The 26,681-nt window shown below is 35.5% G+C and overlaps 1 protein-coding gene across 1 annotated transcript in view; it reads right to left on the bottom strand.

Moving 5' to 3' along the window:
* Positions 1-13,503: 13,503 nt before the first annotated feature.
* Positions 13,504-26,681, bottom strand: part of LOC148941394 (heparan sulfate 2-O-sulfotransferase 1-like) — a 162,690-nt gene continuing 149,512 nt past the window's right edge. The window contains exons 5-7 of the mRNA XM_089104349.1: positions 19,496-19,619; positions 14,821-14,966; positions 13,504-13,890 (exon numbers count right to left, since the gene is read on the bottom strand). Coding sequence (XP_088960475.1) covers positions 13,754-13,890; positions 14,821-14,966; positions 19,496-19,619 — 407 coding nt within the window. The 3' untranslated portion in view covers positions 13,504-13,753. The remainder of the gene's footprint in view (positions 13,891-14,820; positions 14,967-19,495; positions 19,620-26,681) is intronic.

The raw sequence follows: 26,681 nt of genomic DNA, 5'->3' as shown, positions 1-26,681 counted from the left end.
TATATATATATATATATATATATATATATATATATATATATATATATATATATATATATATATATATATATATATATATATATATATATATATATATATATATATATATATATATATATATATATATATATATATATATATATATATATATATATATATATATATATATATATATATATATATATATATATATATATATATATATATATATATATATATATATATATATATATATATATATATATATATATATATATATATATATATATATATATATATATATATATATATATATATATATATATATATATATATATATATTGGAAAATTGCCACCCTGGGAATTTCTGACCTGAAAAAAAATCTAGACTAGATAGGTCACGAGTCAATCATATTTATATACATTTCAAGAGCAAAAGTAACATCAATTTCCCCCCAGTAGTGTTCCTATCATTTTTAGTATCTATGACGGATGCGAAATTACACAAGATGACAAACTGCTCCGAACAGCAAAAGAAAGAGGGAGGGAACAAGAAATGGCACAAAAATCACATTGAATTGCAAATGAAAACATAGAACAGTGAAAATTGCAGTTAGAAAACAAAGCAAAATTACATGGAATAAAGGAATGTGCATGTATATGTATATAATACACGAGACAGCCCCGTGTTTGTTTATGCATATCAGCTCCCTCATACACGAGATAGCCCCAAATACTTCATTAAAATAAAAACTTTCAAAATTTGTTTAATAGACAAAAAATCTTAATTTGATAAATTATATTTTTAAACTATTCAATCATTCAATACTTGTTGGATATTCTGATCACGGAAATCCCAAGTAAGGGGAGAAAGCCTTAGGATTGTAGCGATAAAATATCAAATTTTGTTGCAAAGCATAGGCTATGTAAAGAAATAAATTTATTATGACGCTTTGAGTAAAGGAGATGTCCACCTTTACGTCATTTTCATGCGCCCATGCTATGTGTGAATTTTACTGTTTGATTTGAAGCAATCTCTATACAATAGCAAGGCTAAATAAAAATAACCACTATCAAATTATTTTTTCACTCTAATACAGAGATCCTGGCGTATGTGCATCTGTTAGAACATTTTAGAACGAAACAAAAACTGTCCTTGAGGTTTGGGGTGAGTAAATTTCAGCTCAAACGACAAAGCGTTTACGTATGGAATTATGGCAATTTTTTGCACTAAAGTATAATTGCAACGATACTTTGTTCGGTCATTATAAAACGATAATAATTCGTGGAACGGCCGCTACGAAGAACGATGTTGGGTTCCATGACAGAACAAACAAACAAACAATGACACCTTTGCAATGCCAGATGCCAGATATAGAGATGACGACAAAATCGATGACACAAAACTATAGAATGATAAAAAGAATAGTTCAGTTGGAAAGTTTTATTGGGAACCCTAGCTAACTACGAAAAAACCTTTATAAGCGTCAAAACTTATTGGGCCTAAAAAAACCTTGTTCTCCCCTTTGAGAAATACCATGACTTTTGTCAAGTAGGAGAATAGCTAAGATCTCCTCCATTTGTTTTCTTTTTTTGAGGGAGGGACGAGTCTTACAGCGGCTTTAGTTTAAAATTGTCATGGCGCTCTACAGTAAAATTGTCAAGTTAAAATTGTCGTTTTATTCTCAGGAATTACATGATTTTACACTAATATCTTATTTAAGTCATTTTGGGGTAGGAAACTTCCATCATCTTCTCCCCTGGGGGTATCCACGGGTCTAGCGAGAAAAAAAGCTTGGCTATGGAAGATAAACTTATATGTATAAACATTAAAATTAAAAAAAAAGTTTTTTTTAACTGAAAGTAAGGGGTGACTAAAAACGAACAAAAATTATTCCGTATATGAAAGGGGCTGTCCCCCCTCAACGCCCCGGTCTTTACGCAATAGTTTGACTATTTCTCACAACTCTACTTTTAAAAAAAATAAAAAACTTTAGTGTAAAGAGCGGGGTGAGGAGAAGGGGACCGCCCCTTTCATATACGGAATAATTTCTGTTCGTTTTAAGTTTTAGTATCGCCCCTTACTTTCGGTTAAAAGAACGTATTTTTTTTTTTTTTCTGAACGTTTTTGAATTAATTTAGGCTTTGAAGATTGTTGCCCGTACATGAATAATTAAAACAAAATTTGCATAATAATTTAACTATTTTTAACTATTAATAACCTTATAGTAACCTAAGTTTGATGTTTGTTCCAGTTTTTAAGGATGACTCCTGAATCAAAAAGGCTGTTTAATTAGAATAATAACCTGTTTTAAAAGTATTAATTAAAAAAACTTCTTCCACAAAATAAGTTTTTCAAAGAAAAGTAAAGAACTCCATTAAACAAAAATGAGCAAAAATAAAATCAAATAATCTAACAAGCGTGAAACTACCACAAATCAGCATTAATAAATAAATGAAAAACAAAACGAAAAGAAATAACAGTAAAACCGATTCAAACTGAAAAAGAGCAGAATTTAACATAAGTTGGGCTCAAAACTCCTATGCCTTCCCAAGGCCAGATCATAATTTGCACTTTAATGAAAAAAAATTAATGTTTTTACTTTTATAACTTTAATAAATCAAATAATATTAAGATTTTGATTATTAAATATTAGTATATGTATATTAAACTGACAATGCACATTCATTTGTATTTTTTTCAGTAAAGTGCAAATATTTCATGCCTCGTCTAGTTAACCTGAAATGGAAAACTTGATACCATTCGCAAAAAATCTGTTTACTTTCTTCGATAGCTTGGACACACTTACGCTATTTTGATTTGGTTAAATCTTAAGAGCAGAAGCAGCCCCAAAAGTTTGAACATAAAACTCCCAGTCGTTCTTGAGATACTGCTGAGATGCCTTATTGGGGATTAGTATTAACACAATGCATTTTGATTTAATCTTAAGGCAACATTTAGTTTTTAAACATAAAGTCAAATGGGAGGTTGGGCGTGGAAGGGGGATTAGTTTTTATCCGATCACTTTCGACTATTAAAAAGGGCATCAGCCATTTCTATTTTCAATCGAATGAGCCCTTTTCGAAGTTCCTACGACAATTCCTTAGATACAAAGTGCCCTGGTCTAAACAACAACAACGACAAGAAAATAATACATTATATCCACATCGATCTTTACTATAAAAATCTCAAGTCTTCCAATCGCTTTCGACTATTAAAAAGGGCACTAAGCCTTTCGATTTCCAATCGAATGAGCCCTTTTTGAGTTTCTACGACAACACTTCCTATAAACACCACATATGCCTCCAGGGCATAAATTGCAACTCTTATCCTAAGGGCTGTGAGGGTGGTTGTCATCTTCTAAGACCTAATTTCCAGAAATTTCAACTACGTTAAACAAAATGGCTATCCCAAAATTTTGATTGGATGTGTCTGGGAAAATGGTGGGCGTGAGAGGGGCGTTAGTCTTTCTCCAATCACTTTCAACTATTGAAGAAAAGGCACTAGCCCTTTCAATTTCCAATCAAATGAGCCCTTTTGAAGTTTCTACGACAACGCTTTCAATAAAAACCTTATATGCCAGAAGGGGATAACTTACAACCCTCGCCTTGAGGGCTAGGGGGGGTTTCATCCTCCCAGACCTAATTTCAAGGATTTTCTACTACGTTGAACAAAATGGCTATCTGAAAATTTGGATTTGATGTGTTTGGGGGAATGGTTTGGCGTGAGAGAGGGGTTAGTTACCGTCCAATCACTTACAACCTTCGCCCTGGGGACTCTGGGGGGTTTGTCATCCCAAAATGCATAAGTTCCAGAACTTTAAACTACGTTGAAGAAAATGGCTATCTCTAAACTTTGATTGAATGTTTTTGGGAAAATGGAGGGCATAAGAGGGAGGTTAATTACTCTCCACTTACTTTCGACTATTAAAAGGGTCAATTTCAATTTTCAATGAAAAGAGCCCCTTTTGAAATTTCGGCAACAACTTTCTATATAAACCTTATATACCCCAAGGGAATACTGCAACCCCCGTGTACTGAAAGCTCTAATCTGATTACTATCCCAACAGACAGAATGTCCAGAGTTGTCAACTGCCTTTAACCAAATTGAAATCTCAAAATTGTGAGGGGATGTTTGTGTGAAACGAGTGGGTATGAGACGGAGAGTAGTTGGCCTTTAATCCCTTTTGACTATTAAAAGGGCACTAGCCCTTTTAATTTCCAGTTGAGTGAGCCCTTTTTGGTGTTTTTACAGCATTGCCTTCTATAAAAACTGTACATGCTCCAAGGGAATAGCTTAAAAATCTTGCTCATCCTTAAGGACCTAATTTCCAAAACTTGCAACTACGTTGAATAAAATGGCTATCTAAAAATTTTGATTGGATGGTTTTGGGGAAAAGGTGGGCGTGAGAGGGGGGTTAGTTGCCCTCAAATCACTTTCGAATGTTAAAAAAGACAATATCCCTTTGAATTTCTAATCGAATGAACCCTTTGTCGTGTTTATCCAACCAACAGTTCAATAAAAACCATATATGTCCCCCGGGCATAACTTATGACGCATTTCCTGAAGACTGTGGGGGAACTGTCGTGCTCAAAGGTATTATTTTATGAACTTTAACTGCGTGGAACAAAATGGCTCTTTCAATATTTTGATTGGAAATTTGTGGGCACATGGTGGGCCAAGAAGGGGTTTAAGGTGGCTTCCAATCACTTTTGACTATTAAAAAGGGAACTAGCCATGTTAATTTCCAATCGAATGAGCCCTTTTTGAAGTTTCTACGACGACGCGTTCAGAAAAAATTCTATATGCCCCAAGGCCATAACTTACAACTCTTGCCCTGAGGGCTGTGGGGGAGTGTCCTCCTCAAAAACATAATTTCTATCTGGAAATCCACAACACTGAACAAAATGGCTATCTAAAAATTTTGATTGGATGTGTTTGAGGAAAAGATGGGCGAGAGAGGGGGGCGAGTTGCCCTAAAATCAATTTTGAATATTAAATAGAGCACTAGACATTCGAATTTGAAATTGAATTAGCCCTTTTTCTAGTTTCTACGATAAAAATTTCAATAAAAACTTATATACCCCCAGGGTATATCTTAAAACCGTTGCTCTGAAGAATTTGAGCGGAGTGTCCTGCTCAATGGTATAATTTCCTGAATTTTAACTGCGTGGAACAAAATGGCTATTTCAAAATTTTAATTGGATGTGTTTGGGGAAATGTTGGGCGTGGAAGGGGTGTTAGTTGCCTTCCAATTACTTTCGACTATTAAAAAGCGCACAAGCCATTTCAATTTCTAATCGAATGAGCCCTTTTTGAAGTTTCTACGACAAAGCTTTCTGTAAAAACTTTATATGCCCCCAGGGCATAACTTACAACCCTTGCCCTGAGGGTTGTGAGGGTTGTCATCCTCAAAGATCTAATTTCCAGAACTTTAAACTACGTTGAACAAAATGGCTATCTCAAAATTTTGATTGGATGTGTTTGGGGAAAAAGTGGGCGTGAGAGAAAATTAGGTACCGTCCAATCACTTCCAACTATTAAAAAGGGCACTATCCCTTTGAATTTCCAATCGAATGAGCCTTTTTTGAAGCTTCTATGACAACGCCTTCTATAAAAATCTTATATGACCCCAGGGCATAGCTTACAACCCTTGCCCCGAGGGCTGTGGGGGAGTGTCCTCCTCAAAAACATATTTTCTATCCTGAAATCAACTACGCTGAACAAAATGGCTATCACAAAATTTTGATTGGATGCGTTTGGGGGGAATGATGGGCGGGGGGGGGGGGCTAGTGGCCCTCAAAGCACTTTCGACTATTAAAAAGGGCACTAGCCCTTTGAATTTCCAATAAAATGAGCCTTTCTTGAAGTTTTTACGACAACGCCTTCGATAAAAACGTTATATTCCCCCAGGGCATAACTTAAAACCCTTACCTCGAGGGTTGTAGGGGAGTGTCCTCCTCAAAAACATATTTTCTATCTGAAAATCATCTACGCTGAACAAAATGGCTATCTCAAAATTTTCATTGGATGTGTTTAATGGAATGATGGGCGCGGGGGGGGTCTAGTTGCCCTCCAATCACTTTCGACGATTAAACCGGGCACTAGCCGTTTGAATTTCCAATCGAATGAGCCTTTTTTGAAGTTTCTACGACAACTCCTTCGATACGAAGCGCCCGGGTATGGAGAAAAAAAACAAAAAAAAACACATTGTGCCCACATCGTTCTTTACGTAGGCAGCGCTAGCGCGCTGCCTAGGAAAGAAAAAATTCAGCATTAGAGCAAGCTATTGAGGAGAGGAAACCCCCCTGATATACGTAATATTTTCTGTTCGTTTTAAGTTTTAATGTTGCTCCTTACTTTCAGTTGAAAAAATTTGTTTTTATTCAATTTCTGATCGTTTTTTGATAATGCTGGAAAATCCAGCTCCCCCTTCATGGAAAATTCCCTTCCCCCATGAAAAATTCCTCGATGGAAAGATCCTCCCACGTAACCTTCTCCCAAGAGCCTCCCCCCACCCAACTAGAAAAAAATCCCCCTGAAAACGTCTAAATACTTCCCGACAACCATTACTACATTTAAACAATGGACAAAGTTCACAACTTGCAGTCCTTGCCCAGGGGACTGTAGGGGGTTAAGTCATCCTCAAAGACATAGTTATTGAATTTTTAGACTATGCTGAACAAAATGGCTATCTCAAAATTTTGATCGGGTGACTTTGGGAAAAAATGAGCGTGGGAGGGGGCCTAGTTGCCCTCTAATTTTTTGCTTACTTAAATAGGGCACTAAAACTTTGAATTTTCATTCGAATGAGCCTTCTTGTGATATTCTAGGACTAATGGGTCAATACGATCACCCCTAAGAAGAAGAAAAGGTCATTCTATGACGTTTAGGGGGTGTACACCTTTTTTCGAAATAAGGCAAATATTCTCAGGCCTGTAACTTTTTAAAGTTTCCGTTTTTTAGAGTTTCGATCACTATTTAGTCGGGTCCCTTCTTACTTACAGTTTGTTACCACGAACAGTTTGATTTGGCACTGGAGCTAGACTTGTAAATTTGGTATTAGAACTAGAATTGAGCTTAGCATTATTGTTATTGTTCAAAATATATTAGAATACCCTTTCGTTCATAATTATTGCTTGGAAGGGTTTTAAAAGGCAAAGAACTGATTATTCTACGCTGCTAACAAGCCATAAGTTTTTTATTGCTAAGCTTCTGCATTTATATGCTTAGGAAAATTTATGGAGATTCACGCCAGTGTACCATAAGATATATGTGCCATAGTTGAAAGTTCAAAATTTCTCGAAGGCACCTTTTGTGTAAATCTTCACGTCAACTGGAACGAAGAATGATATCTGGCTTATCTAAGTCAACTAAAAAGCCCATTGGCCAAAAAAAAAAAAAAACTATTGTATTTGTTTTACTGATATACTCACGAAATAAATTAAAGAATAGAGGGATTCATATTTGTGTCCAAATTAAAGGTGGGATGGACAAACTGAAGATGCTCTCTGGGTGACTATTCTGACAGACAACTTTGATAAAATAAATCAGAAAAATATGAGAGTTTTGCTATTTTAAATTTATGTTTAGTTATTTAATTGAAAAAAAGCAAAAATGGGAGAAAAAATGACGCATATTTTAAGCTGTATTGTTTGCTATATCGAACCTAATTTTCCTTTATTTGCTCAATAGTTTTTGTCCAATAAAATTAGTGAAGGGATAAATCGGGTGATGTGGAAGAAACATGTGCAAGTACTTAGTAACGGGATAAACTTGAATGGCGTTGAGGTTTAGCTCTCTGCCAACCATAGCAGGATTTGGGTACCAGGGGCGTAGTTTGCTATGGGGCAGGGGAACAGCTGCCCCCTCCAGACCCAAGTTTTCCCCAGACCTCAATTTGCCCCCCCCCACCCAGCTGAACTTTAGTTTCTGCAAAAAATCTTGTCAAAATTAAGATAAGCCTGTATAAGTCAAGTATCCAGAGAAACAGGTCAGTTTTCTTAAGTATATCTTTGCCTTTATGGTAATATATGATTCATTTCAGTTTTCACTGTCATTTTTAATTGATTTGGGGAATTGGCTCCAACTTTGCCCCCCCCCCCCCTTCCAGGATTTCCTCAAAATCACGCCACTGTTAGGTACATCTGTGCCTCTATGTGTGTGTAAAGAAAATGTAGAAACCTTTCGCAGAAGAAAAGGAAGTTTTTTAATTAGCTGATGTCAATTTTGCCAGCATCGACGTCCCAAAAATCCGCACTTCGATTTGGCACGACCGTGTCTTTTAACTTAAAAGTGACACTAGAAGCTTAATCTTATGTTTGAATTAACTTCCTCTTAATATTCAACGGACAATGGTTCATTAACATTGCTCCGCAGGATAAAAGCGGATTCTTGTGCTTCCTTTCTATCAAATTAAATAAAAAAAACAAGTTTTTTTAACTGAAAGTAAGGAACGACGTTAAAACTTAAAACGAACAGAAATTATTCCGTATATGAAGGGGGCTGTCCCCTCCTCAACGCCTCGCTCTTTACGCTAAAGTTGGACTTTCTCACAGATCTATTTTTTTAAACAATAAAAAAAAATTTGGCGTAAAGAGCGAGGCGTTGAGGAGGGGACAGCCCCTTCATATACGGAATAATTTCTGTTCGTTTTAAGTTTTAACGTCGTTCCTTACTTTCAGTTAAAAAAACTTGTTTTTATCAATTAATTTTTGAACGTTTTTGAATTAATGCAGGTTTCGGTTTTGGCTCACCGTACATCAATAATTAAAACAAAATTTGCATATTATATTTGGTTAAATGGCTTTCTCGAAACTTGTTTAATTTTATTTACGAACGTTTTTATTAGTAATAAATATACGTAACTTAGAATTAACTTACGTAACGAACTTCTATATTCATAAATTTTTAACACGTATATTAGGGGGTTCGCCCCTAGTCAATACCCTGCTCTTTAAACTATAGTTCGAATTTTTTTTTCCAGTTCTTTAAAAATGACCTCTTAATCACAATCAGTTGATCAGTTGAAAAACTTGTTTTTTTTTATTTAATTCCTGATCTTTTTCTTTAATAATGCTGGGAAATCAATCGCCCCCTTCATAGCAATGTCCCTTCCCCCAGGAAAACGTCCTTCATGGAAAGATCCTTCCATATAGCCCCCGACCCTCTCCTTCTCCCACCTACCAGAAAAAATCTCCTCTGAAAAAGTCTGTATACTTCCCAATAACCAATACTATATGTTAACATTGAGTAAAGTTCATAACTTTCAGCCCTCCCCTGGGGACTTTGGGGGATCAAGTCATCCTAAAAGACATTTTTATAATATTTTCGACCATGCTGAACAAAATGGCTATCTCAAAATTTTTATCGGGTGACTTTGGGAAAAAAATGAGCATGTGAGGGGGCCTAGTTGCCCTCTATGTTTTTAGGTCGCTTAAAATGGGCACTAGAACTTTTAATTTAAGTCCCATTGAGACCTCGTACGATATTCTAGTACCACTGGGGCAGTACGATAACCCCTGGGGCAAAAAAACAAATAAAAACAAACAAGAAAATAATCACGCATCTGTGATCTTTCTTCTGGCGAAAAATGGAAAATTCTACATTTTTGTATATAGGAGCTTGAAACCTCTACAGTAGGGTTTTCTGATACGCTGAATATGATGGTGTGATTTTCATTAAGGTTCTATAACGTTTAGGGTTCTTTCCCCCTTTTTTCGAAAATCAGTCAAATTTTCTCAGGCACGTAACTTTTGTTGGGTAAGATTAAACTTAATTAAACTTATATATTTGAAATCATAATTAAAATCTGATTCTTTTGATGTATCTATTGGTATCAAAATCCCGTTTTTTAGAGTTTCGGTTACCATTGAGCCGGGTCGCTCCTTACTTACAGTTCGTTACCACGAACTGTTTGATATAACCCAATTTGCCATCATATACCACTTCCTTTTGCTTTAAGGTTCTCAAAAATGCTGATTTCATTTTCATTAAGATAACTCCTCATTTGGGATGTTTTTTTCTTTTTCTAGAATAAGAAAGTATTCTTATGTTAAACATTTAGCGTAGGTATGAAAAATCAAATTATTTGATATGCATTTTTCTTTCAAATTTCCATAGTTTAGAGTTTCAGCTGAAATTGATTTGGACATCTCTTCGCCTACTGTTGAACATCGTCAACGGTTTGTAAACCAAAAAGGTAAAAAATTTTTAAGACTAGTTTTGTTGGAAATGAAATATCAATTCTTATATATTTGACGTACCTCTGTACTTCGATTTCAGATATTCTATATTACAATTAATAAAAATAAATCCCAAAAATAAATTTTTCAAAGCAGTAAAAAAGCGCTATTAAAATTACGAGGAGCCAGGATAAAGTTGTATCATAGTTTAAACTTATAATGATCACAAATCACTGTCAAAGAATAAATGAAACCCAAAACGAACAAGATTAAGAAAACTATTCACATTAAACATACGGTAATTTTAAGGGTCAATGATATTAATGAATAAATAAACCGTAAAACGAGCAGAAATTTAAATTAAAACCCAAGTCAAAGTTAAAACAAAGAGGAGTTCTACTGAACCCCCGTCACCCGTAGATCTTCTATTGCGCCTAAGACTGATGCGTCATTTGTGCTTTTCTGAAATCAGAGCATATTGTAACCTTTTTTGTAATTAAAACATTGAGAATTGTTAAATAAAAAATGTTAAATAACGGCTTAGCTATTCCTTATACATTGCAGGCATGGCATGTCCACAACTTGGATGTATATAGTATCTTTAAATTTAGTTCAGCATTGCCCTCAAAATACCCTGAAAGTTCTAACTTAATATCCACAGGTTTCCTGAGATATCGCAGATGCACCCTAATGACAACCTGGATACACATAGTAACTTTTAATTCAGTTCAACGTTCCCCTAAGTGTTATCTGAAAGTTTATCTTAAGTATTGCAGATATGGCTTTTTGATCACCTGATTCACATTGTGCCTTTTGATTTAGGTCAACATCCTCCTCCACATTCTCTGAAGGTTTTTACCTAATAAATTTAGCCGTTCCTGAGACCTTGCACATCTTCAACCGACATTTTGACAACCTAAGTTGCACATAGCGCCTTCAGATATAATTCAACGTTCTCCTTAACATTCCCTGAAAGTTTGAACTTATATCCTTATGAAGTTTGAACTAATACCCTTAGCCTTTCCAGGGATATAGCAGATGCGCCCTTTTGACAACCTGGGTGCATCCTGTGTCTTTTGATTTAGTTCAGTATTCCCTGAAAGCTTCAACTTAATATCCCTAACTATTCAAGAGATAATGCAGATACACCCTTTTGACAGCCTGGACGCATATAGTGTCTTTGATTTTGCTCTAAACCCCCATTATTATTCCCTGAAAGTTTCAAAGTAATAACCTAAGCCGCTCCTGAGATTTTCTAGATTTGCCTTTTCGACAACCTGGATGTACATAATCTCTTTTGATTTAGTTAAATATCTATCTCAACATTCTCTGAAATTTTCATCTTAATACCCTTAAACATTCCTGGGGTCATGCAGCCCTTTTAACAAATATGATGCACATAGTGTCTTTAACTTTAAATGAATACCCCCCTCAACATTCCCTGAAAGTTTTAATACCATTTAGCTTTTCTTAAGACATTGGAGGAGCACCCTTTTCCACTATCAAACATAGATTTAGACTATTGCCGATCTGCATTATGTAGGCTCAACGATCTAGAGCCCGTGGGGGTCACATTATCCGTGGATAATGTTTGTTGAGGCTTTTCACTATTTTGAACAAAATGGCTATCTCAAAATTTTGATCAAATGTCTTTTGAGGATATGGGGGAAGAGGGTGGGGTTAGAAAAGATCGATAAGAGGGGGGAGATGGATACCCTCCGACACTTATAACTCCTAAAAAGGGAAGTCGTACTTTCAGTTTTCAATCGAATGTGCCCCCAGCGAAGTTTCTGTCGTTATCTTTTACATGTGAAGTGGCTCTAAAAAAATGCATTTTTTTAGAGGCAAAAAAAAAAATACAAAAATACTACAGGCAATGCTAGTGTTGCCTGTAATTACTAGCAAGGAGCATTCTTAAATTCAAACTTTGGTGAAAACGGAATACCATTTGGAAAATATGTGTGCTTACCAGGTTTCAATTTCGAACTGCTATATTGCATTAACAACAATAGTAATAACAACAATAACAATAACATAACAATACAAACTGAAAGATTCAATTGAATGCAAATATAAAATGGGGCATTAACTTGTGTTTAATTTACACTGAATAAGCAAAATCTTTACACAAGATACATAAATTTATATCTGCGCTCCATTGCTAGGCGCGATTATTTGCCTCAGGTTAGTTATCAAAAAGCTCTAAGATCCTTAAATACCAGGTTTATTGGAAGCAAAACCATTTGGGAAATCTATCATTACACTGTTTTGTTATTTTTCTAGCGAGAGTAGCCTCAGATTTGTAACCTACACCCTAGAATTCCTGAACTACCAACTAGGTAAAAATTAAACTCTGTTTACAAAATATGTGTTTTTATTTTATTTTTTCATTTCCAGAATATATATAACAACAAAAGCATCAGTTCTGTAGTTAACTACATGAAAAAACTATTTTTTATCCAACAAGGTTAAGAGCGATGATAAAACTTAATAAAACTAACATACATTATCATGTGCGCAGAGGGGTAAGGGATGTCCCCCCTCTATCCCCTGTTCTTTAAGCTAAAGGTTCACTAGTGCTTTCCTGAAAGCATATCCAAATACAACAATTACCGCCCATTGGCAATCGCCAGTGTTTTATTTGCAGATTATTTTTTAAAAAACTTGCAAAGAAAATTGCATTGGTATCGTAAATACAAGAAAATTTCCGAAATCTTAGTTAAGCGGGGGGACTTTTTATGTCTTCGTTTTTGCGTTAGAGCATTTAGTTTTGAAACAGAGAGAAAGGGCGAAACCTTGATGGTTGAAGCCGCTCTTCATGTAATGGATAATTTCTGTTCTTTTGAATTTTTAACGTCGCTAATTAATTTCATTTGAAAAACAATTTTTTGATAGTTTTTAATAAAGTATTCTGGGCTATTCTATTTATGAGAGGGGCTGCCATTTTAAGGGGTTGCCATCTTTACGCTAAAGTTAACTTTTGTAAATAAGAATCCTTAAGAAACGAAGCGGATAAATTAAAAGTAATTGCTTTACACAGTAAAATAGAATTATCCTGAATAAGACAAAGCTGATGTACACTTAACCCCACTCTTTTAGCCAGAGTCGAACATTTCGTCCAGGTTTGGAAAGTGCTCCGAATGGGGTGCTACCATTTCGACTAACCGTCCACAAGCACTAAACGTCATAACATCTAAAAGGAAAATCCGTCAGAACCACTAACAGTCATAACATCTAAAAAAATTTATAAGTTTATATAATATTAATAAGTATATAATAGTCTAGAAACAAACCATAATATACTTATAATAGTTTGTCGGCTAACTCTCGGCTATATATTTGCACATCAGGGGGGTGGGGGTAAAGCATAGCATATATTAAATACGTAACCTAACCTAACCTAGGTACCTTTTCCCCCCAAACCCCCAAAAACTAAAGTTTTAAAATTTTAGATGTTATGACGGTTAGTGGTTCTGATGATTTTTTTGTCGATGTTATGACGGATTTTGTTGACGAAATGATATTAGTGCTCCTGACGGTTAGATCTTATGACGCCTTCCCGTTCCGAATCTAAACAGCGTTAAAAATTTTATCCTTTGAGTCTTCTTGTAACAAAATCATATAGTTCATATTCAAATATTAGTAGCTTTCTGGCTTCCGCTTCTTCTTCAGTTTGCCAGTTATAATCCAAACTTATTTGAGTCTTGCGAATAACGGCTTCTATGTCTGTAAAGAAAAGATAAATCAGTTGATGTTTAATCTGTTTGCAGGCAGGACCGGATTTAAATCTTTGGCACCCCTAGGCCCAAGCGTTTTGGTGCCCCTGTGCCCAAGCAATTTTTTCGGGGAGACACAGAGATTTACGAGGAAATCTCCGAAAATTTGGGGATAGTGGAAAACCTGAACAGAAGGCAGCTGATGAGTGATGCGCCAAAAGAAATACAAGAGAGAGGTAATGCCGAGTTCTCAGCTGCCTTTCTTGGGAGATATCTGACAGTTCATAAGTGACTACAGAATTCCCGTGTTGTTTTAAAATCACTTTTCTGTGAATAGACAGCGAAGCAGCAAAGTGCACGTGGCACTTTGACTATAAATCACACCAGTCTAGTTTTTGTTAAGAAAACTAAATTGCTCAGTTTTTTGTATGTACCACTCTGCATTGTGTGCTCCTAGACCTGGGCCTATGCGTAAATTCTGGTATGTTTGCAGGCGTATGTGCAGGCATAGCACCTAGGATCCTTGATTAACGGTATTGGAAACAGCTCAATGGAAGTTGGGACGAGAATTGTTGCTTGGGTGGTTTTGTTCAGCTCTACTCCTGTTTATGAAGCAAATGTCTTGCACACATCTAAACATACATCAAGTGACTAAAAGCCAGTACACTAAAACTACCTGATACCCAGGACTAATGAAAGACGGAGGAGATGGAGAGATAGATATATAGAAAAAGTAGAACAAAAGTGAGAGAGAAAGAAGATATGACGGAGATAGAAATAGAGAATAAGAGCAGGAGACAGGGGCAGAAGGAGAGGGAATACAAAGGGGAAGACAAGCATCTATTTAGTCGTGTTTTTCTTTTCTCTGTTACAAAATTCCGTTCTACCCAATTAGAACCGCAAAAGCGAAATTTTAAGAAAGAAACCGACATCACATTACCTGTTTCTGTGATTTTTCCAAAAAATCTGGGAATCAGACGATTGAACGACGATAGTGTAGTGTTAGGATCCTCATATAATCCGACGACGGTGTAAAATCGCTCTATATTCTTAATTGCCTCTTCATATGCGTATCGGGTTGGTTTCCTAGGTAGATGAATAGAGAGGAAATAAAGAATTTCTACTATCCCGGTACACAAACACACAAAACATAATAGCTCTCACAAACCCCTAATGTACTTTATTTCCTTATAAAATTTATTTTGACTCCGTACTAACTGTAGAAAAATGCATCAAATCGCGCACATTAAAAGTCCATGTTCTTTGTTAGATGTGCACATTTTGCTGTTTACACCAAATTGTGAACAGGCGATTGCGGATGTGTTTACTTTGACGGTAAAGTTCTACCAAATCATATTATTGAGTTAAGACTAAAGTGAGTAGGCTACACCATTTGATGCGTTTTTATGCTGATTACGAATATAATAATCATTTCTATCGGAAATGAATTTCAGCCCCCCCCCCGATATGTGCCAATTCAGGGTTTGGTTAGGTTAGATTAGGTTGGGTTAGGTATATATAGGGGGGGGGCGGCTGAAATTCATTTCCGATAGAAATGATTATTATATTCGTAATCAGCATAAAAAAGGCATCGAATGTTGTATTCACTTTATTCCTAACTCAATAATATGATTTGGTAGAACTTTACCACTTTGACTGCAAACAACCCCCACGTAAGCTGATTCGCTTCCGCAGAAATTTGCTTTTAAGAAATTATCATTGAATATAGTAGATATTGAAAAAATAACAAATTCCTAAGGCTTGCTCAGTTATAGAGAATTTGAAGCTTGGAACTGCCTTGAGTATATTATCCTAACCAATGCAATAGTGAGGACTGAGTAAAGAGCGATGTATCTCCCCGTGTATTTTCTCCCTTAGGCCTTATGTAGAACGGATGTTCGTAAGAATGGAGTAGGACTAATTCTAAAATAAATTTTCAGTTCTAGTACCCTTTTTAGGGACCAAGACTGACCGGAGGGTAACTCACTACCTATTTAACAGTTCTTGCCACTTAACGCCCCGCAGCCTTACATGGTATGAGATCAAAGCTCCAAGAGCGAGATTCCGGTCAGACCCAGAGATAAAAGCCCCATATTTTGCAAAGGGTCTGAAAACCGGGGCTTCATTAAATAGTGTAACAGAAAGGTAAACATGATTATATTCTTTGAAGTAATTATCGTGCATAAATAGGGATCTTCATATATACAGAAACCAGGAGCACAAGTCCCACCCACCTGAAATCCACAAACAATGACATGTTGTACCCTTTTTGAATCGTGATTGCTTGGTATCGTTAAAGGAATGGTCTTAAAGTACCTAGTATATTAAAATGAAAATATTTCTCCCCCTTGCTCCATCTTAGGTCTTCTCAGGTCTCAAAACCGGGATCTTCTACGATTTTGCTATTGGTTTTTATAAAGTTATGAAGATTATAGGTCTTCCACAAAGTTTCACCATTGTTGCTACTCTAAATCGTGAAAAGAAATAAGCGTAAGCTAATTTGGTAAATTGATAATGCGCTTCGTTCGTAAAAATTCAAGCAGGTTCCCAGTTGATTCCCAATGCTTTAATCACACGTCATTTTCCATTTACGAAATATTACCTGAATCGAATTCTCTGCTGTATCATCATTGGATTGAGCCAAACTAGGTTAATACCCCAAGGTTAGCTTTTATCTTTCTCCTGGTGCTATTATGACACTGAAAATACATTAAGTCTGAGAGATTTTAATCATGTTGACTAAAACAATAAATTCAATTTAATATCTGGGGTTTACATACTTAAAATTAAGCAATAAGACTGATATTTCTAGAATCAGAAGAAAATAAAGTTTCTATGAATATGTGAATAAATTTGAAAGGCTAAAGTGATATAATAACAAAATAAGATAATTAGTCTTTCTAAAAAGATGTCCTAGTAGGTAATTCAATTAACTAATGATTTAAATTGTTTAATGTTAAATATTTTTAAACTTTGATCAAATTAATGCATAGCTTAGATTTCTAGCTGTTCAATAATGTATATATTTCTTTTCAATTCCTATTTGGTAACAAGATCTTAGGGTTATATTCTTACATTATTTTATTCATTCAATCACTGTTTTGCTTTTACCCTAGATAATGCCAATTAATGCTAGCGTTTGTCTTTTCCTACAACAATCAAGAAAGTTAAACTTTTTGAAGCTCAATGATGATATATGTAATGCTCAGCTATTTAATGCTTGCATTCAAAATGTGTTATTAGGAATCAAGGTTTCGTATTTTTATAATTTATCTGATGTGTCTTATATTGCGTATGCGGACGACCTGCTAGTTTTAAACCGAACCAAGTCTATTTTGGCATTATCTGCACAACGTATTTCTATGATGTTTCGGGATGTTGGTCTGTTTTTGAATGTTGATATAAGCGAATATTTAGTTTTCAATTCCCAATCATGAGCTCATAATTTGTCCTGTGGATGCTCAGTAATTCCCAATGTTGTGAGTTTACGGTGGTTAGGAATTAGTATGTGTTCTACCCTCACTTTTTTTACGACTTCAGCTTCTGAGAGATGTTAAAGAAAAGTTGAAGATTGGATATGCGAAAATTGTACTTGACCGTGGAAAGTATTCACGCCGAGCTTTAGTTAAAATGTATTCCACATATTGTGACCATTCTGTCTTGTTTTTAAGTGGAATGTATTCGTTGTTGAATAAGAATGATTTGCACCAGATTCGCATTGCTTATTTTAGATATTGCACGTTTTACTGTACCTTCCCACTTCATATCGTAGTACACGTATTATTAAGATGTATGGTGCTACCGATATTATCTAATCATTTGAATTGGTTTAGTACTAATTTAACAAGACATGCCCTTTGTGTCCCTAGGCCATAACCATAATATTAGCCGTGTGTTTTTCTGTGATTAAGGTTTAAGTTATTGTTGTTTCTGTGTATTTGATTTTTCTTCTTTTTTAGTGTAATTTACTTCGCTTGTTTTGTTTAAAATAAACTATTATTATTATTATTATTATTATTACTATTATTATATATTTTTATGCTCATTTTCTGGTGACATTTCAAACATGATCCTTATTTTCAAACTTGGCACCCGTTAAGTCTTGAAACTTAATGGAAGATTTTTTCATTAAAAATTGAGTTTTCACGTTTTCCTTATTCCTTATGACGTATATGGTTGTATAAGTTTCTACTAAACCAACTTAAAGAATTAGAATTCATTTTTACTGTCTTTTGTAATTTAAATGACAACACTTAAATGACAGCAAAATGAAAGTAAGGAGTAAAATCAAAACTAAAAGCGGGCAGAAATTATTCCGTATTATGAGGGAGCCTACCCCCTCCTTAACTCCCCTCTCTTTACACTAAAATTTGACTTTTTGCCCAGAAATGAAAAATCCAAACTTGCTACATATATAGTTTATGCATGATGTTTCACTTCTCTAAAAATTGGTAGTTTCTTGAAATGTTTGATTCTCAATATGGCCAATCATTCATTTAAGCCACCTACGTCTTTACAATCCTTAGAAGAACCTCCAGAAGCATTTATTTTGTCCATTTCAGAACAAGGGTTCCATAGATAAATTTCAGTAGAACTATGGATATATTATGACCTGCTGAAATATCGGTAACACAGGGCTATCGGTTTACGTTATTAAAAGACCTTGGAGTTTGATGCCACTCCATCATCCTCCTTCCAAAATACAAACATTTTGAACCTGTTTTGACTCGTGATTGTTCAAGGATCATTTTTGGGAATAATCTCAAATGATCGGGTGACTAGCCAATACCAGAACATGGCAATGCATGCTTCGCATAAGGTTGGAGCCCTTATTCCCCATCCACCCCACTTTATAAGTATAGATTAACGGCCTCTTAGCCGACCCGGGATGGTTCAGGAATGCTTAAAAGAGTTTAGTTGGAGGACCCAAAGGAAAGCCATTGAGTTAGAGGATCTTTCATTCCTAACTTCATAAATAATGACATGTTTGCTGCTCTTTCGGCCAGGGGCTCATCAGCAATCATTTTTTCTCTTTTTGCTTTATTATAAGTCACGGCTAGACTTCTTTCAGTTTCTTTGAGTCCATGCCTTTTATGTACGCACAATAGTAGAAAATTTAGTTAAAATTCAGTTCCTAGAAAATTGAAGTAGGTATTTGGAATATGCAGATTGGATTTTTCTAAAAAAAATTCCTAGGAAGGAATAATACAGAATTTCTCATCTTTCGGCTGAAGGAGGTAACTTTAATGTAGGCGCGATTCCGTCGTTTGATTATAGGGCAGTTTTGTTTGCTTTTTTTTTTACACTATCTAGCAGGACAGAAAAAAACGAGGAAAAAATGTCATGGATAATTTCTTCTGGAGCATTATTGGAAATCTTGCAATCTGAAGTGGAGCTCTTATTCTCCGTTTAGAGCTATTTTGATATAATTTGGAGTTATTACACTCATTTGATATAGTTCAAGCAACGGGCCGCTGATCACAAAAAAACGATTGCGAGTTTGTTCTGCTTTTTATTTTCTTTCATTTTATCTTAGTTTATTGTAGTTTTTGAGCAGACGGAGACTCGAGATAAGCAACCACGAAGGGAATACATTATTAACAATATATACTTACAGACATTCCACGTTTTGGCCACAAAAGAAAGCCGTGCTGAAGAAGAAAGATGTAGATAGACCAGATATATCAAAGTTCAGTTTCTTCAACTTTAGCTTGAACTCATCCTTAACTATTTGAAGTTCTGTAATACAAAATAAATTTCAGGGGAATACAGCAACTCCTAAATAAAAATATATTAGTGGTATTTGGGATTATAGATACGCATTATTATAGGTACTGTCTTATACTATATTATACTGTTTTACTTATATTATAAGTAAGGCGTAACCGTTTGAAACTTTACGAAAGCCATTTATAAAGACAAATCGTGTCTTATCTTGTAACAAAGTGAAGGAAAATGGTTTATGTTTAGCCACTGTTGGTTTAGTTTGTATGTTTAGCCATAACCACTTATTGAAAGGTGTATCTCGTACAGTTGAGGGCAAGCAAGAGTAACTTGCGAGGAAATCGAAAAGTTCGATTTGGCAACATTTACGGCCTGGAAATTAACGTCAAACCACAAAATGCCCTCTCAAACAAAAAAAAACACACAAAAATACAAAAAAAATTCAATTTACAATGAAACCCAGGCTCCTTTCTGATAGCAGTGCCAAGGGTTCAGTCGTCAGCCAAAGTAACTAAACTGCCCCCATCTATTGAAGGAGATCTACATTTTAAGGCATCGAAAAACCCAGGGTAAACATAAATGACAGTAAACTGGCAACAACATCAGGTTCATAGCCACAACTAGACCCCGGCCCCGCACCGGTGGATTGACCAAACGCCGCCAACGAGAGGCCCGGTTGACCACCGTCGAATTGTTGCTACGCCGCCGGCACGCCTCAGGCACGCCGCCACCGGCAGAGGCGGTGGCGTTCGGCTGACTTTGAATTAATTTTGCGGCAATTTTTATTGTGTCAACCGCAAAGTCGGAGTTTGTCTTTCTCGTGTGGATTAGTGTTTCGATTTTCCTGATTAGAACTCAAGCAGGGCTTGCACTATCCCCGAATTTTCGGGTATTTCCCCAAAAATCTATGTCATCCCAAAAAAAATTTGGTTCCCCGAATCCCCGAAAATCACCCAATCACGGTGCCGCCCCTAGCGATTTATCACCAGTGACTTTTCCTGCCAAATATTACTTTGCATACCATGATTCTTCACTACTCTCTTGCTCGTTAATTTTCGTCTCTTTTGTTACTTTGCATAAAAACCAAACAGATGTAATTACAATATACACAGTTCTTCATATGTTGACAAAAAAGTATCGTCTTTATGAAATGAGAGTAAGTCATTTCGGATGCAGTTTCCCAATCTCTATTTCTTACATCATTTGTAGTCAAGAATTTTATTTTAAGTTGAATATAACGCATTCACTATTATACAGCTTCAGTTAGATGTTTAATTGATAGTCGACAGATTGTTTCTACAGCTGAATCGTAAGTTCACAGAATTTTGTTTTATTTTGCTGTTTTAAGATAAGATATTTTTAATGTTTAATACACAATTGTTGAACGCTTGATAGATTAAAGAAAACATAATCATATCTCTGAAAAATTTTTACCCCCCCCCCCAAAAAAAAAACTTTCTATTGATACAAAATTTAGCTATAGAAAAAGCTAATTAAGGTTGGGGAATTTAGGAGTGAAACGGAATTAACCCCAAAAACATGATTCGTAAGAAAATTGTAAATTGTTGCCTCGAGGGGGGGGGATAAGGGTCTATCATTTGTAAATGATAATGCACCATTTTTTTTAATTGGAAGAGATGCCAAGAAGATAATTATTTTTTTTATTTAGAGTGGAGACGAAAGAAAATGATATAAAATTCCCTGGGAAACCATTGAAATATTTTGATAGACCCAGGGTCCCCCATGAGGACTTGTCCATTGTCTTGCGTATTTTGCAATTTCTCATAGGATACTGACCTAATTTGGCTTTTGTGTGTGCTCCCTATTAATTAGTTTCTTTGGATCTTATTGAATGTCACGGCGAATCTATGACTCTGTGTGTCTATATATCTATACTCATAATCTATGACTATGAGTTTTCCAATAATTTGAGGTGTATCTGAATAATTTCGACATTTTGTTGTTATCATTGTGCCCCTTTACTCATACCCTCAATTTTTTTTTCAAGGAACACTAGGGTGTTTAACGTTATTTCGCATGTTTGTTTAAACCATATAATGACCTAGTTAATTATTAAGTAAATTATTTTTTCAATGTAAAGCTGAGACGGTATCCTATCATGGTGGTATCCAAAGGGGGGGGGGGGGTAGGGAGCTATCATATTTAAATGGTAATACCACGATTTTTTTTTGAAAGCAGGGATGCCAATAAGTTAATTTTTTTTTATTTAACGCAGAGACGGTATCCTATCAAGATGGTATCCAGAGGGGGGGGGGCAAAGGGAGTTATTAAATTTAATTGATATTACCTTGATTTTTTTTTTATTGAAAGCAGAGATGCCAAAAAGTTTTTTTTTTTTTTTATTTAAAGTAGAGACGGTATTCTATAAAGATGGTATCCAGAGGGGGGGGGGGTTGGGAGGTATTATATTTAAATGATAATATCTCAAATTTATTTATTTTTTAAAGCAGGGATGCCAAAAAAATTAATTATTTTTTTAATTTAAAGCAGAGACGGTATCCTATCAGGGTGGTATCCACAGGGGGATAGGGAAGTATTATATTTAAATGATAATATCTTGATTTTTTTATTGAAAGCAGGGATGCCAAAAAGTTAATTATTTTTTTAAATTTAAAGCAGAGACGGATCTTATAGAACATTATTTGACTTCTTTAAAAAAAATACAAAAGGGAGTCTTAAGGGAGGTGAGAGACTTTTACAAGAATATGACAGTTTGGTTGTTACCAGTCGCTACTAGGTGGAGTATCCTATAAACGTGTAATGTGAATGAGTAGAGAAAGTAAATTTGTAAATTTAAGCTGTGATTTGAGAAAGACTGATGAAAACATTAATGTTTGCGGTCAACATTGATCGCACCGATGGCGCGCCGCCCCTGCTGTTTTTGGCCCCGTTGCCGCCGGTCTACCCTCATCGGCGCGGCACCGGGGTCTAGCCACAACAATAAGATCATTAACGACTGAAGAAGAGGATCCACGAGCATAAGCCTTACAGACAAATAAGAGTCAAACCAAGCACTGGTATTCCCTCTTGTACCGTAATGATTAGTCTAAGAAATCACATTCGGTAAGGCAACGATCACAATGTTTTTTACAAATAAAGTGGCAGGAATCAAACCAAAATCAACAGACCCGACCACATCAGAGCCTCTAATACCCCAATATTTCACCACTTTCCAAGACAACACTGTTTGAATATTACGCTTGTATTGATATCCACTCTAAATAATTAGTAAATTGTTGACCTCCTGGAAGTTATTTACTTGATAAGGTGGTAAGAAAAACCCAAAGGGCAGAAATATTTTGCTATTTCAATGTCAGAGACAACCCAGTAGCATCGAATTATTCAATAGAACGGTTAAAATTTCATGTTTGAATTTCCACTTCCATTTTTGTCTTTTTTAATCCTCATTAATTGTCACTTTCAGAGTTATATCTAGATTTCCTGTCAAAATTTTCAGTTTCAGGTACGCCCCTAGGTTTTGTCTAGACAACAATACTGTTAAGATATTACCGCAAGACTTTACCAATAAGTGACCTTTTATCTGGTCTTGTGAAGTTGGGATATTAAAAGTTATTCGCCCTTGAATTTTACCTTCTAAGCACTGCATGCCCACGGAAACAAAGGAGCCTTCATTAACATCACCGTTAAGCTAATTAGAAAATCAAGTCCCCACCCACCTTCAATATAAAATTATTCCTTAGACATATTTGAAATCTTCAATGGCTAGGACGGACTTCATTCCAAAAAAATATAGCACCCACAAATCAAAAACCCTTCCATTCTAGCCTGCCATAAATTTATTAGACCCTGACATAATCTAAAGGTATCATGCAGGTGTTGGGATATTTTTCGCGAGGCTCAAACAGCATGGGCTCCTAGATATGTCACAAACTTAATAAAGCTCTCTGAGACCTATGGTCGAGCATCTATTGTATACTGTATTAAAGCGATGCACAAAGGAATACCCTAGCCAAGACCCGTATTGTGCTCATCTATTTCTAGAAATAGACACAAACTAATCGTGTCAATTGGGATGTACAGGTTAGCCAATTTTATGCTTGAAACTAATCACGTCTATTGGAAAGAAATGAAGCGGCTCGAAATACGAACTTTTTTTATTGACTGCTCTTAGTCAAGGTTGCCTCAGAATAGAAAGAAATGTCCCAAAGTAAAGGGCTCGTTTGGGTTTCCAATCTTCAAATCAAAATTTAGTATTGCTTAGAGTATAATTATGCTCTAGCCATTTATTTAAATTAGAAATATTCAAATTGTATTGACTATGTAATTGGTTGTATAATTGTATTGACTGTATACTTAGAAATATTGTGTTGACTGCTCTTAGTCAAGGTCGCCTCAGAATAGAATGAAGGTCCCAAAGTAGAGGGTTCATTTGGGTGCCTAATCTTCAAAACAAAACTTAATATCACTTAGAAATTACTGCGTAATTGGCTGGGGACTATTTTAATTGGCTATGTAATTGTATTGACTACATAACTAGAAATATTATATTGACTATTCTTTGTCAAGGTTGCCTCAGAATACAAAGAAATGTCCCAAAGCAGAGGGTTCATTAGGCTTTCTAATACTCGAAAGAAAACTTCTTTTGATTATAAATATGCTCAACCCTTTATTTAAATTAGAAATATTCAAATTCTCCTCGCGGTGCGACTAAGTTAACATGTTCAAATACATATTGATTCAAATTTCTTCAAAGCTAAGCAAACGACAAAGAAGAAGAAAAGAGAAAAGAATCAATTTGAAGCAGTCAATTGTTGAGCGAAGGTAACCTTGTTCTTGCTATAGAAGAAACAAAACAATGACAGTTATTGGTTCCTACTGCGAAAACAAAATCAGTTAAGGCTTAAGACTCATGGCAACCACACACACTTCCACAACAATTACTACTGCTACTACTTACAACTTACTGCTGCACTAAGTGGCCTGAGGCCAACACAGTTACCCACGCCCTTCCTCCATCCCAGTCCGTTCAAAGCCTCCCTCTTTATACACTCCTAAAAAGATCCAATTTAGACCCCAGTGCCGCGCCGGCGGATCAACCGAACACCGCCGACGAGAGGCCCGGTCGAATACTGCCGAAGTGTCGTAACGCCGCAGGCCCGCCACCACAGACAGAGGCAGCGGCATTTTGTCGACTCTAAATTAATTTTGCGGCAATTCTTTATGCGTCAACCCCAAAGTCGGAGCTTTTCCTTCTCGTGTGGTTTAGTATTTCGATTTTCGTGATTAGAAATCAAGCAGGGCTTGCACTATTCCCGAATTTTCGGTTATTTCCCCGACATTCTATGCGTCACCCCGAAAAAAATTTGGTTCCCCAAAAATCACGCAATCACGGTGCCATACCTAGCGATTTATCACCAGTGACTTTCCCTGCCAAATATTACTTTGCATACCATAATTCTTCACTACTCTCTTGTTCATTAATTTTCGTCTCTTTTGTTACTTTGCATAAAAACCAGACAGATGCAATATTCAATTGCAAATATTGCAATATACACAGTTCTTCATATGTTGACAAAAAACAGTCTCGTCTTTATGAAATGAGTTTAAATCATTTCGAATGCAGTTTCCCAATTGCTATTTCTTGCATCGTTCGTAGTCAATAATTTTATTTTCAAGTTGAATAGAATTATACAACGAATTCACTACAAATACAGCTTCAGCCTTCAGTTGGATTTTGAAATTGACAGCCGACAGATTGTTTCTACAGCTGAATTGTAAGTTTGCAGATTTTTTTTTTTTGCTGTTTTTAGATAAGATTTTCTTAATGTTTAATACCCAATTGTTGAACGCCTGATAGAAAATACAGTCTTCTTTCTGAAAGTTTTTTACCCCCCCCCCCTCGCCCCCCAAAAAAAACCCTTCTATTGATACAAAGTTTAGCTATAGACTAAGCTATGCACATGGTTTGGGAATTAAATATTGAACCGGAAGTTACCCCAAAAATATGATTCATAAATAAATGGTAAATTATTGCCTATAGGGGGGGGGATAGGGTCTATCATTTTAAAATAATAATACCTCTTTTTTTATTGAAAGCAGGGATGTCAAACAGATAATTTTTTCATTTAAAAATATTTCATTTAAACCACTGAAATATTTTGATAGACCCAGGGCCCCCCAATAGGACTTGTTCATTGTCTTGGGTAATTTACGATTTCTCATAGGCTACTGGCCTAATTTGGCTTTTGTTTGTGGTCCCTTTTAATTAAATTCTTTTGATCCTATTGAATGCCACGGCGAATCTATGATTCAGTTTTCCAATAATTTGAGGCACATCTAAATAATTTTGACATTTTTGTTGTTGTCTTTGTACCCCTTTACTCATACCCTCGATTTTTTTCAAGGAACACTAAGCTGTTTAATGTTATTTCGCGTGTTTGTTTGAACCATATAGTGACCTAGTTAATTATTAAGTAACTTATTTTTCTAATGAAAGCTGAAACGGTATCCTATGAAGTTGGTATCCAGAGGGGGGGGGGGGTAGGTAGGTATTACATTTAAATGATAATATCTCGAAATTTTTTTATTGAAAGCAGGGATCCCAAAAAATTTTTTTTTTTTAATTTAAAGCAGAGACGGCATTTTATCAAGGTGGTATCCAGAGGGGAGGGTAGTAAGCTATCATATTTAAATGATAATACATCGATTTTTTTTTGGAAGCAGGGGTACCAATAAGTTAATTATTTTTTTTTTATTTAAAGCGGAGACGGTATCCTATGAAGATAGTATCCAGAGGGGGGGCATAGAGAGTTATTATATTTAAGTGATAGTACCTTGATTTTTTTTATTGAAAGCAGGGATGACAAAAAGTTGAAAAGTTGACAAAAATTAACAAGATTTTTGTGAGTTATACTTGATACAGCAATTGAATAATTTTATCGTCCAAAGAAATTCGATCACCCCACAAATGATTACCAAAAATATGCACAAATGTAACATTAGGAATATTATAACACTTTTTTCAAAGCTTAGAAGAAAAGCAAAAAAGCTAAATATCCCTAACTACACTTGAAAGCTATTTTAAAAAGAAACTCT

Source organism: Artemia sp. Qi Xiang Cuo, chromosome 18 (genome assembly GCF_049724085.1).
Source record: "Artemia sp. Qi Xiang Cuo chromosome 18, ASM4972408v1, whole genome shotgun sequence".
In the NCBI taxonomy this organism is placed as follows: Eukaryota; Metazoa; Arthropoda; class Branchiopoda; order Anostraca; family Artemiidae; genus Artemia; species Artemia sp. Qi Xiang Cuo.
This window is presented reverse-complemented; position numbering and strand designations above follow the sequence as displayed.